This window comes from Mustela nigripes, chromosome 4, assembly GCF_022355385.1.
Source record: "Mustela nigripes isolate SB6536 chromosome 4, MUSNIG.SB6536, whole genome shotgun sequence".
Lineage (NCBI taxonomy): Eukaryota > Metazoa > Chordata > Mammalia > Carnivora > Mustelidae > Mustela > Mustela nigripes.
Genome location: NC_081560.1, coordinates 11,975,961 through 11,990,073, shown reverse-complemented (window position 1 = coordinate 11,990,073; position 14,113 = coordinate 11,975,961). Strand labels below are relative to the sequence as shown.

The following is a 14,113-nucleotide window of genomic DNA, read 5'->3' as shown; positions in this document are numbered from 1 at the left end:
AAGAAAAGAAAAGAATATTTTTAAAAAAAGAAAACACCTAAGAAAAATGTAAAAAAAATATATATATATATATTAGATAAACTAGTAAAAAATCGTTAAAAAAGAAAAAGGTAACAGTTAAAAAAAATTTTACCCGAAGGCGAGAAAAAAAAAATGAAAAAGAAAAAATTAAATTAACTGCAAGACTAAAAAAAATCACAGGAAAAAAGCCATGAGTTCCGTGCTTGGCTTTCTCCTCCTCTGGAATTCTGCTGCTCTCCTTGCTATTGAAACCGCACTCCTTGGTAGGTGAACTTGGTCTCGGCTGGATTTCTTGTTGATCTTCTGAGGGAGGCTGCTTCAGCTAGCCGGAGATCAGCTAGATAGCTTATTAGAATCTATTTTTTAAAAAAATTTTATTTATTTATTTGATAGAGAGGGAACACAAGCAGGAGAGGGTGAAGCAGACTTCCTGTGGAGCAGGGAGGCGAATTCGGGGCTTGATCTCAGGACCGTAGGATCATGACCTGAGCCGATGGCAGACATTTAACAACTGAGCCACCTAGGCGCCCCTAGAATCTTTTAATCATACTAACTCTTCAAAATTTGGTGTATAGTTTACACTTATAACAAGTCTCAATTCAGATTAGCACCTTTCAAGCATTTAACGGCCATAAGTGTCTGGTGGGTCCACTGCTGGGTGAGTTAGAGACAAAGACTACAGCAGGTGGAGCTGCCTCTCAAGGTCATCTTTATGTTTACAACAAGGACATTTCAGGGAATGATTTTCAAAGCCGGTGACTCCCCAACAGGGGTAAGCCGGCTCCTTCTGTTAGGGTTTGGGAGGAATATCAGAAGGGGGTTTTAACATTATAATGAAGCTGAGGTAACTGTGCCTGCACTTTCTGATTCATCTACACAGACTTCTCCTCAAATGTTTCTTTTCCTGGTCCAGAAATCCCATAGTTAGTTTCTAAAAGATAAAGTTACAATTAGGCAGAAACTTCTAGGAGTTTCCTGAGTTCAGGAGATCAGCCTTGAATTCAGGGGGGTTATGGGGTCTCACCCCGTGTCACCTTGGACAACTCAGCTCTAAGCATTGTTTTTCACAATATGTGGGATGAATCACTCTGGGGATCTTGTGAAAATAAAGATTCAGATTCAGAAAATGAAGGAGAGGGTGACCTGAGACTTTGCATTTCTGACAAGTCACCGGGGTCTGAGAAACACAATTTTAAGAAGCAGGACTATGGACCAAACTTGTCTTAAGCATCTGAAAGCACAAACTGTAAGATCTGAGTACATATAAAAACTCAGTTCTCTAATTTCTGACATACACATACATGCCCAAACATAATCTTACATTATTATGTGCCCATACATATTCATGTGCTCACAAACACACATTCTATCTGTGAAATTCTATATACTGAATTCATAAATTATTTAGAGGAAGTGCCCTCCCTGCTTATGAATAGGTGTTTCTGAGGCATTTGGGAGTTCGGGATCCATATTGGGCATTGTAGGTAGCAAATCACATCCATTTGCTTTGGGATATTTGATGCCTCCCAATGTGATTCAAACTGGCCAGAAAACATGGGAACTGAATGATATGAAGCGGCAAGGTCGAAGATTATACCATAGAAAGTTTCCTTCTCTCTTCTTGTTAGATCTTTGATTCCACGAACAAAAGGTACGAGGTCCCCGTGCCTCTGAACACCCCTCCCTCTCCAGTTGGCTCCCCTGAAGACCGTCTGTATGACGTCAAGATTCAAAACAATCCTTTTGGGATCCAGATTCGAAGAAAAAGCTCTGGCACTGTGATGTAAGCACTATTTATTTGGTTCTCATTAAAGTGGTTCTGGGCCTAATTATGATAGTTCTAATTAATGCACATAAAATATTAATCTCAGAGACAATGTAAGTATGTGTATGTGTGTGTTAAACTCCAGGAGTAGATCTGTTACTCCATTTTCTCCTAGTCACTAACTCAACAAGAAAAATTAATCAAAGGCTTAAAATAAGTGTTGCTCGATTTCAGAAAAAAGAAAAATGCATGTACTACTCATTGTTCTTGTTGAGTAGAACAGAAAACTCTTTTTAGTAAGCATGACCAAGGATAGAAATCAGCTCTATGTAGCCTCATGACAAAATAACAGAAGACTCGGGAGAGAGAGAAAGTTTTCTAAGGAAAGAGAAACCGCTTCTTACAATCTTTGCTTTTATCAGCGCTGTCGACTTACAGTCTTTTCCCAATGTTAAATGTTAAAAGAGCTGTCATTTCTCATCCCTTGTCTTGCTGCTAAATGGAATGAAGTGAAGGATTTTGCCTTGGGCTGAAGTTCCCTTTCCAAGTAAAAACCATCACCTCTGTGCGCACATGTAGACAACCTTTGTCTCTCTTTGACTGAGTGTCTAACTTTGGTCAGTTGCCTTCTTTGCTAAGAAGTCCTTTGACCAATCTAGAGAACTCATGCAAAGAGCTTCCCCCTTTTCTTTTGGGAAACGTGATTAGACCTTGCTTATTGATTCATACATGTATTCAAACCGGTTCTCCAATGATCACTGGGATAAAGAGATGAGTGAGACATAGTCATTGCCTTCAAGGAGCCCATGGCCCAGAAAAGGAGTTCTCAGACTGGTAGACCACAGAACAAAAAGGCAAATGCAGAACATTGGCAGTGAGTCATGGCCTTTGTTATGAGCTATGTCGTTTCACAGTATTTGAGTCTGCTTCCAGCTGTGCATTCTTTAGAAGGCTTCAGAAGCCACTAGAATTCCCAAACAGGCCCCCTGCTTACTCTGCCCATGATCAGGGCAATGTGGACATATGCTTTTGTGTTACAGTTGGGATTCTCAGCTGCCTGGCTTCACCTTCAACGACATGTTCCTCTCCATTTCTACTCGCCTCCCCTCTCAGTACATCTATGGCTTTGGGGAGACGGAGCACACAGCTTTCAGAAGAAATATGAGCTGGACCACGTGGGGAATGTTTGCTCGTGATGAGCCCCCAGAAGTAAGCACAAAAGAAAAAGACTATCGATCAGTTTCTCTCCGTATACATTTATCTTAATCCATATGTACGTGTAGAGTGCCGATTAATGAGCTTCACCCTGTGCTGACAAATTCTGTTCTCAGACAAAATCGGCCACAGGTTATGCTCCTTCTGTCTCTAACATATGTTTTTCCTGTGGACTATGGATTTTACTTCGTAAACTTTTCTTTAGTATATTCTATGTGTCAGGTACATGTCTTGTTTAAAAAATGCTGTCCGTTCTCCAGAGGTTTATAGGCTAGTGAGAGAGATGCAGAATTAATAGTAATATATATATTATATATCCCTCCTCCTCACATATTATATACATAATTAAAATATATAATGTGTATTATATATAATATATATTATATATACATATTACACATATATGTATATACATATATAATACATGTATAATATGTATTATATTTTACATGTATTATATATGTATGTATTATATATGTATATATATTATATGTATATATTATATATATTATATGTGTATTATATGTACATATATAATATATGTATAATATAATACATATTATATATGTATTATATATGTATATACATATATGTGTAACATGTATATATAATATACATATAATTGGAGCTCTCCATCCCCTAGATAGGAAATCTGCCCTAAAATGTACTCTTCACTTTCTCTCTTCCTTGCATGTTCTCCTTCCCTGGAAGGTTTTCTCTTATGCTGTGGAATAGGTGGATTTGCAGGTCCCCAAACATAATCTTAATCTCAACATCTGGTATCGCTCTGTGAAAGGAAGTTAAACTGTCACAGTAAAAGGTCATGCAATTTAGTCAAAATTTTACCGCTAACACCGGTATGTATATATACATACATATATATGTGTATATATATAGTATATATTATAATACATATTATATATGTATTATATATGTATATACATTACACACATATATGATATGTATATACATATATGTGTAACATGTATATATTATATATTATATGTATATAAATATACACATATTATATATGTATATATACTATATATTATATGTATATATAAAATGTATATATATAATATATGTATACATATATTATATGTACATATAATATATAGTATATATACATATATAATATGTGTATAATATAATACATATTATATATGTATTATACATGTATATAATATATGTATATATTATACATGTATATATGTATATATTACACATATATGTATATAATATATGTAATATGATTATATTAATATAATCTGTGCTATGAGAGAATTATGTAGTAATAAATGAGGAGGGCATGGAGGGGGAGGGCACTTGATTTTTTTGTTTGCGGTGGAAAGAAAGGTTTCATAAAGAACATGACATTGTGGTGAATCTTCAATATTGAATAGGAGCTTGCTATTTGTGTTATGATGTAGAAACAACTTTTTGGATATTTCTTTTTTTGATTACTGCCTACTGTTCCCCATGACTCTCCCAGTACAAGAAGAATTCCTATGGCGTCCACCCCTACTACATGGCACTGGAGGAAGATGGCAGCGCCCATGGGGTGCTCCTGCTAAACAGCAATGCCATGGGTAAGACAGAGGCACGTTTCCTGCACATAACCAGCTGTGGCTACTTTCCTGGGATCTGGAATACCAGTAGAAATAGAGAGATTCAAGGGCAAGTCCGTCCTTCCTTCCTTCCTTCCTTCCTTTCTTCCTTCCAGATTTTTGAAGAGCTTTAGGCCAGGTGTTAGCAGTAAAATTTTGACTAAATTGCATGACCTTTCACTGTGACAGTTTAACTTCCTTTCACAGAGCGATACCAGATGTTGAGATTAAGATTATGTTTGGGGACCTGCAAATCCACCTATTCCACAGCATAAGAGAAAGCCTTCCAGGGAAGGAGGACATACAAGGAAGAGAGAAAGTGAAGAGTACATTTTAGGGCAGATTTCCTATCTAGGGGATGGATAGCTCCAAGGACTCCTTGTCGTCTTTTTTTTCTTCTTTTTTTTTAAACAGATGTGTCATTCCAGCCCACTCCTGCCCTGACATACCGCACCACAGGAGGGATTTTGGACTTTTATATGGTTTTGGGGCCAACCCCTGAACTCGTAACTCAACAATACACTGAGGTTAGAATTCACTCTATGCATTGATAAACAATCAAATGTTTATTGGTTATTACCATGTTCTTATCACTGAAATAGTTGATTTTTGTTTCTATGTCCCTTGGGTATTCCTACTATAATATTGCTGTCTTTCCTGAAGTTAGGTTCTAATGTTACAGGTATAAAAGCATATAGATAACCCATGTGCCTCTTAATTATTTGCTAAGCATCCTAAGAATATCTAATCAGTAACAACCTGAGTTCTTAGCCTTCCCAGAGTAGAATCTCTAGAATATAGGAGATTTTTTTGTCATCCTGCATTGATGATCAGTCCATATTCATTTGACTTTCTTATTTTTCTTGAGCAAGGCCTCTTAGATCAGACAGTGCTCAGTAGAAGTGCTCAAGTTGCTTCAAGTATAAGTCTTTTTTTCCCTTTCCTCCAAAGTCATCCTGGACCCATTTTTCTTTTTTCTTCTAGTTGATTGGTCGGCCAGCAATGACTCCATACTGGGCCTTGGGATTCCAGCTAAGTCGCTATGGATACCAGAATGATACTGAGATCTCCCAATTGTATGAGGCAATGATGGCGGCACAGATTCCCTATGTATGAATCCCCCACTCAGCCCATGGTTTAATTAGTTATGGGAATTTGTGCCTAATTATAGATTGAAAATGTCTTCAGGGAAATTATTGATGACTACTTCAGTACAGGAAAATGTAGTTACGGAGCCAGTCTTGTGTGGAATACAGTGATTTCCAAATTTATTTCACACCACCCTTAAATAGAGGGTTCAAAATTGAAAGTTGCCTTAATTCTTCAGTGGTTGGCAGTGTGTTTGAGCAATATTGTTACTCATTCATTGCCTTTTGTCAAGAATGCCCTGCAGTAGACATGGCTAGTCTTAAGTCATGACTTTGGGAACTTCTAAGTGAGACTCTGTCAAAAGGATGACAATTCTTAGAGAGGATGAATATAAAGTGACAGTATGAAAGAAAGCAGCTAAAATCAAGTCTTCACTCTCTGGGAATCACACATACCCACATATGCATATCACACAACAACCACCTAGTCCCCTTCATAAGCCCTGAGAAACGTAGGCCATTGCTGCCAGCAAGCAGAAGTCCACAGAGAGCACTATGTAATCATCAGTTTTTTGTTCCTCATGCTCTTTCTCTGCTGTCAGTCCACCTCCTGAGAGTTTAGAGGACAGCTAATGACTGGAAGATGAGAATAAAGTGAAGTGTTATGATGTTGTCATCAAGATCATTTGAAACATTCACCCAGGCTTTAAGTATTTTATTTTTATGTACTACTCTACCATATATGTATTAAACATAAAGTAGAAAAAGTGGGAAGATTAACAGATGAAAAAACCCAGAGATCTACTGCACCAAGGTGATCAGTGTTTATATGTCAGTTTGTTCTTTTCCAAGCTTTGGCTTTTGCACAAGTCTCTGTTCCCCAATAAAGCTGTACTTAGAATCTTAAGGCAATATGGGTGATTATCCTCTTCAGGCCAAAAAGGAGTATCTCTTTTATTCAAGTGAGTATTAACCACATTAACCATTACTCACCAACCCTAGATGGAGTGACTTTCACATGCAGAAGCTTGGGTTGGTAATATTTAGAGAAAAGGGAAGACAAAATTCTCATCTCAAGGACCATCCAGTAGAACAGAATGATAGAAATACACATATTCTAAAAGCTATACAATAAGATAGTTCTAAATGTAATAAATCCAATGAGGTTTACTGGATGGGGGGAAATAAATATATTTCTCAGGGAAGTCCTGCTTTCTACCCTTGAATATTCAACTAGCACTTGTTTTGATAGGCTCACCAATTTGAAATTTGAAGAGTGGAAAAGAATCAAATCAAGGGAGGGAAAGGAGAGACAATTCCAAGGATGGGGACAGGTGATCTGTATGCAGGAATCAGAAAGCAATTTCAATCTTCAGTGTGTGTATTTGGGGAGGTAGATTGGACAAATTAGGAGGGGCCTGGGCTGGGGTCAGCAGAGGCATTTGTAGGCCCTGAGGGGTACTGCCACAGCATCCCCAGCACCTTGCTTGCTCCTTCCTGTAGGACGTCCAGCACGTAGACATCAATTACATGGACCGGAAGCTGGACTTCACTCTCAGCTCCAGCTTCAAAAACCTCAGCTTCTTGATTGAGCAAATGAAGAATAATGGCATGAGATTCATTCTCATTCTGGTAGGTATTTAGAAGATTAGAGCCCATTTTCTGTTTCTGTGTTCATGGCTTTAAAATAGTACCATTGAGGGAAACTAGATGAAGAGTACACAAGACTTCCCTGTACATTTTTTGCAACTTCCTGTGAGACTATAGTAATTTTTTTTTAAGTTTTAAAAAGTGAATAAACACAGGAGGGGAGAACATATGAAAAATGGCTTTCCAAAGGTGATACTTAGCAAGATTTATTTTTCATAACCATCACTGGGATGTAATTTGTTACTACAATTCCCTTGGTTAGAATCAGAACTATGGACTGAACCACTGAATATAGCAGCAACATCCAAAAGGCCTCATTGTTCTAGGCTGTGCCTCTGAGGGAATCGCTGTATCCTAGTCTCATATTTACCTTAGGGGGTTCAAAAGCCACTTCAGTTGTATCATTACTCAGCAGTGGTGAGGCTCAGGGGATTTACTTCTTCTTAATTAAACTCACAAACAACTGAGCTAAGATTCAGAACACCAATTTATGATTTTGCTCTGGAGGCTGTATTTTGATAAACACAGAAGTAGTTACCTGCAAATGGTCCTCCCTTCTAGCTTCCAAGAAATAGAACATTATTTCCTGACTTTTATTCATTCATTCGTTCATTCATTCTTTTATTCATTCATTCGTTCATTCATTCATTCATTCAATCAAGTATTAATTAAATACTGGGTCTTTGAAAATCACCATTCTAAAAAGTATGTGTGTGTGTTTGTGTGTATGATATAAATTAATGAATCAGACATTGTCCTTTTTTTTACAGGATTTTATTCAATCAGAGACAGCCAATAAATCACCATTAAAGAGTGACTATATTGTACAACTGAACTAACATTACATTGCCTGTTAACTAACTGGAATTTAAATAAAAACTTCAAAAAATGAGAAAAATTAAAGATAATTTCAGATAGTGGTGATTTATATGACAGTTGTGAAATAGGATACTTTTATACAGGGTAACTGAGGCAGGTATGGGGTGGGGTAAACAGAGAAGCCACTTTGGACACAGAACAGAAGAAAGAAGCTTCATGTTCTTAGAGAGTATTGATACCATACTCTAGGAGCACAATAAGTTGACTTTCTTTGTGGGAGATTAATGTCTTATTAACCTGGCTTATCTCCAGGAATGTTTTCCAACAGCATACTTTATTCCTCAAGAATTTTATGGACATAAAGCAAATTATCTATGGGTATTCTGTTTTTGTTTTTTTGTCTTGGAGCTGTTTTCCTCATGTTTGCTGTTTTAAACCCTTTCATTGCAGGACCCAGCTATTTCTGGCAACGAGACCAAGTATGAGCCATTCACCAGAGGGGAGGAAAACAATGTGTTCATCAAATGGCCCAACAGTAATGACATTGTCTGGGGAAAGGTGAGCCTTGGGAGAAGATGCCCATAATTAATCAGCACCAGAATGTCTTGATTAAAAGAGGCTGTCAATAAATCCTGGCAAAATATATTAGGTAATTAATAAATCATGACTGAGTAGAACTCTTCCTGATACTGATTAATAAGACCAAGGTTACAGGTCTAAGTCTCTAAAGTATCAATGAACTTTGTTTTATTGTCTGGAGATATTCTGATGCTCCAACCTTTATGTATTCCAGCTGGTCATGTAACAAACTTAAAGAATTCCTTTGGGAATGGCTCTGAAGTCTGTGTCTGTTGAAGTCTGTGTCTGACGAACTCTCAGTCTTCATCTGTTTCTTTTATAGCAACAGGATTGTAGGTGCACTTCCTGACCCCAGATGACAGAAGCTCCTACACAGGATTCAGACTCTGCTCTGTAACTGTGCTACGCTTCCTGCTGTTTTAGGTGCATGCTCTGCTTACTGTGCCTTTGGATGTTGCCTTCTCTGCTTACCCAGATAATACCTGCACTTCAAGACCAACTCAAATGTACTCTCATAGAAGCATTCAGTGACCAGTTGAGCTCTGCTCATTTCTCCCATTTTCTATATTAGCATCTTCAGAGAGGATAGCATGTCACTTAGCACACACATTTATCTGTGAACTCTTAGAATACAAGGACTAGAGATGACTGTGTGACTCAGTGGGTTGAGAGTCCAACTCTTGGTTTGGCTCAGGTCATAATCTTAGGGTCCTGGGGTCAAGCTCTGCGTCAGGCTCCCTGCTCAATGAGGAGTCTCTTTGAGGATCCCTTCTCCCTCTGCCTCTCTTCCTGCTCATGCTCTTTCCCTCTGTCTCTCTCTCTCTTAAATAAACACATCTTTAAAAATAAGAAAACAAGGACTATTTCTTACTTAAATCTCAGTAGATGCAGATTATAATACAGTGCCTATCATATAGTATCAGTAAGCATTTGCTGAATGGATTAATTAATCAACGTATATAGTTAATGCCCTTCTAGTTAATTAATGTATATAGTTAATGCCCTTCTAGTTATAGATGAGATTGGTTAAAACTCTGGATTTTTTTTAATGCTATGTATATTTGGAGTCTCCAGTAAGTGTTAATGCTACTTAAGAATATTAAGGCTAATTTTATAGGTTGTGAATGAAATCAATCTTAGTTCTTTAGAGTCATGTTTTAAATTTGTTACTTTTGGAGAGAATTTTGTTATATGTCTATGATAGACAGCAGAATAGTCATTTGAAAGGTGATTGTTCAGAAGATATATTTAAAATAGATTTAGCTTATTTTGTTTTTTAACTTAATGATTTTGAAAGCTTATGAAATGAGTCAAAGGACCCTACTCTATTTTCTCCTAACAGAATTTCATATATTCAGATTTTACTATTTAATTAATGACAAAGAAATCCAAGAATTTTATGGAGATGCATCTCATTAGAGTCTGACACGTGAATCATCTCATGGTCCTTATGCAATGCCTTTCAGAAGTTTTAATTTTTCTTCTTTCTCTCTAGGCTTGGCCAGAACTGCCCAATGTGAATGTGGATACATCCCTTGACCATGAAACTCAGGTTAAGGTATAGTTGTGTACATATTTCTGTCCACATTGCCCTAAACATCTGGATACTTATAAGTTTTATCCCAGGACTTGGTTAAACAACTCTCTGAGCATGCTTGTCAACCGGTAATTTCTTGGTAGAATGAGATCAGACAGAACAGAAAACACAATAAGCAACTGAACTGGAAATGTGTAGTGGGAAATCAAGTGAAGTGTCTTCACATGTGTGCCTTTAATAGGTGGTATTATGTTTAAATCCAATGGTGCTTGAAAAATAATAAATTGAAATCCAGAATATTTTTACTGGAGAGGTTATGAACAGACTAGGTGTTTAATGAATTGTCCCCATATAAGAAAATATGCCAGCCAGTTCAAAAGGGTTGATGTTTTTGATCTCCATACTTGATGTCACATCAACCTGGACATCAAGCCACCCCTTCAATCTGCAGGTCACTTTTCCCTGGATTACTGGTCTCCTTTATTTGGTCAGAGTAGAAAAAATATTTACATATCTAAAGTTTGATCATTTAGACCCAGATAGTTAATTTTCCAGTTCATATGATTAAAGGTCCGGTCATTAAACAGATCTCATGTTTCAAGGGGGTTTAAGACTATCTAACGCCCTTCTAGGAGAATAAAGAATGCAGTCAGCCTTCTCTGAGCTTTGTGTTCACAGTAAACTCTGTAGAAGCAACAGCAGAGCTGAGACTAGTTTCAGACCCTGAGTGGGGCAGTGCCTTGCACAGGTACCTGCTCCTCACCCCTTCCTGGTCCCCAGACTCCCCTTCCTGGACAGGTGAAGACCCATCCTGAAAGTATGTATTTACTCTTACAGCTGTACAGAGCCAACGTTGCTTTTCCAGACTTCTTTCGTAATAGTACAGCCGCATGGTGGAAGATGGAAATCAAAGAGCTCTATGAAGATTTCCAAAAGCCAGGGAAGAACTTGAAGTTTGATGGACTGTGGATTGTAAGTGCACCCTTGGTGGTTCTTTTTGGAAATGTTAGGAGTCAAACCATGGAGAGGCAATGCAGAGACAAACAGAGGAGGGAGCTAAGCCTGGGGAAATGGGAGAGAGGGATACTCTTGTATAATTGAGGTTCTGGACCCCTAGAGACACAGAGAGGATTGTGCATCTGCCCAGGAACATGCCTGCAAAAGATGGAGCCCTTGGAGGAGATGGGCCACTACTAGAGATGCTGCCAGAGAAAGTGGGGGAGGGACAAATACCCCAGCTTCTCTTATCTTCCAACCTCCATTCACTGGCTAGTGCCTCCCATTGGCCAAACTACTCAGAAGTTAATACTAGGGGAGTCTGAGGGGCATCCTGTGATACGGGGTGGAGCAGGGGCTGGCAAGGCATGAATTCAAGAGACAATAGGTGTTCACCACGGTGCTGGTAAGACTCATTTTCAAAGGTCTGTTCAGATATTGCTTACACATGTCAGTTGGGCTTAAGAGCAGGGCTTCATGAAATATCTGTGGGACATGTGTCCAAAGGCTCTTCTACTTGTGTTTGTCTAGGGATAGGAAGCATATCAGTGTTCCAGTTTTCTTCCCCACTGTCCAGTGGCCTGAAATCCTGAGCGTTTTCTCGGCCAGCTCTCAAGGGTTTCACAGGTCTGGGCTACACTGAAAGAAGGTCATAATTCACCCAGAGATAGACCTACAAGCCCACTGGAAACCCTAGGGCTTTTCCAGCCACTATTCTCAGTGTAGGTAGACCAGAGCAGACACATGGACAATTAGCCTGAACAAGGCAAAACAGATAATGAAGAACATGTGTAGCTCCGAGGAATAGGGAGATGATTACTCTGGCATATTTGTTCTGGGGGAGGGAAGATGTGGCTGAAAAACTCAAAAAAATAGTAAATAGGTTCCCAACACCTGCCTTTGCCCCTAGTGTTTCCTGTTAAAAGTAGTTCAATTTACAAAATCTTAACTTTTCCACTAACAAAGCAGGCAGTGAACATTGACCTCAGGAACCACCACTGCTTAAATTTAGTAATAAACTCCAAGTATGATTTCATTTCCAGATTTGGTTCTGGGTTAACCTACAACTCTTCAGGACTGCATCTACTGCAGAAAGCGAGACACTTGCCCTTGTGTTTGGTCTCTGCTGATGTCAGAATCAGTCCAAGCTATTGGACTAAGAAAGAGTAGGGGAAGAGAATAGCAACCAAGGGCCTCAGATAAAAAGTGAGTAATTCATACATAGGAAAACAAAAATGGGCTTCTTGTGTGGGGAGATGTATCAAGGAATCTCCTTAGATCATGGATTCAGCATGAGCTCCATATTTTTGCTATATTTTTACTATGAAATAATCCTCACAAGTTTAAAAATGCCAGGTAAGCTAGGAGTTTCACCCTCTACATAGATAAACATGGGTTCTTAGAGTCCATCTGGGTCAATGTCTTAGAATAAATGGAGGCAATGAAGTGATTAGCTGAGTTCTTAAATAAGATGTGTTCATCTCCGTGAAACCTGTGTCCTCCACAGCGTCTCTGACATCACAGAATCTTTCTTGTTAACTCATTGCAGGATATGAACGAGCCATCAAACTTTGTGGATGGATCTGTCAGGGGCTGCCGTGATGAAATTCTTAATAATCCACCCTATATGCCATGTATGTAAATGATTCCTTCATCAAATTACTCCCCTACTCAAAAACTCTGAAAGTTTCCCTTCTCTCGTCAGAGTGAAGCCTAATTTTGGAGAATGAAAGTACTTGTACACATGACATAAAATCCCAAATAGAATAACCTCGAACAAGTGTAAATTATGGAATAGGCATAGAAATAATGACATGATGTATTATGAAAGACCAAGCAAAGGATGATTACATTGGTAACTGTGAACTGATTGCTCACACTTTAAATAAACCACGCCCCCCGCCCTCAACACAGACTATTTTGGTTAGAGAATGAAAATCTGGGCTCTGTTCTCTCTCTGTCCGTGTCCACAGACACTTCATGAAGGACATGCCTTAGTTGTTCTGTAGTACAAACAGAAGAGAGCATCATAGGACCTTCCCATCAAAGGTATCTCAGAAAGTTGAGTCCTTACAGAAACCCAGGGAAGGAAGCAACTTACCTTCTTAGAAACACCAAACCAGTAGTTTGTGGGACAGAATCTGCAATCTAAGTTTTTTGATGTTTGGGTCACAGTTAGCCTGCCCATGCCTCACTAACTCCTGCAAACCTTCCTCTCCCTTCCTTCTCCTTCCTCCCCCAATATTTATGTATCAGGCAAGTGCTAATGAATCAGAAAATTTAGAGACCTTAATGCAGTTGATTGAAACAAGATCTATTCCCTTGAGAATGTTACCATCTAGTGGAAGAAACAGTCATAACAACAAAGGAGTTCATTGTACAGATCAGTGGGCTCTGGTTGCATGCTATAAATATCAGAGGACAATGAAGCGTGCCTTGCCCAGCTCCACACCCTGTCTTTACCCTTCATTAGTTATAAAGATGTTGATTTTGTAGACAAAATCATTCTTGAAATTGGAACTGGTAACTGGTACCAAAGTCGTTGAGTGACATGGAGAAACAGCAAAGCTAATAATGAGCATTTCTCGTGAATGAACACAGCAAGTTGTTTGGGAAGTAACTCTGCCTTTCCACTCAGATTTGGAGTCCAGGGAAAAGGGCCTGAGCAGCAAGACCCTGTGCATGGAGAGTGAGCAGATCCTGCCAGATGGCTCGCGGGTGCGGCACTACGACGTTCACAGCCTGTATGGATGGGCCCAGACCAGACCCACCTACGAGTGAGTGTGTTCCCAGAGAGGATGGCTGGACCCCAAGAGCATGCAATCCTTTATCTTGG

The 14,113-nt window shown here is 38.8% G+C and overlaps 1 protein-coding gene across 1 annotated transcript in view; it reads left to right on the top strand.

Moving 5' to 3' along the window:
• Nucleotides 1-14,113, top strand: part of MGAM2 (maltase-glucoamylase 2 (putative)) — a 91,105-nt gene that overhangs the window by 52,398 nt on the left and 24,594 nt on the right. The window contains 11 exon segments of the mRNA XM_059395984.1: nucleotides 1,650-1,804; nucleotides 2,827-2,995; nucleotides 4,494-4,590; nucleotides 5,023-5,135; nucleotides 5,593-5,718; nucleotides 7,200-7,328; nucleotides 8,616-8,723; nucleotides 10,240-10,302; nucleotides 11,119-11,253; nucleotides 12,827-12,911; nucleotides 13,916-14,054. Coding sequence (XP_059251967.1) covers nucleotides 1,650-1,804; nucleotides 2,827-2,995; nucleotides 4,494-4,590; nucleotides 5,023-5,135; nucleotides 5,593-5,718; nucleotides 7,200-7,328; nucleotides 8,616-8,723; nucleotides 10,240-10,302; nucleotides 11,119-11,253; nucleotides 12,827-12,911; nucleotides 13,916-14,054 — 1,319 coding nt within the window.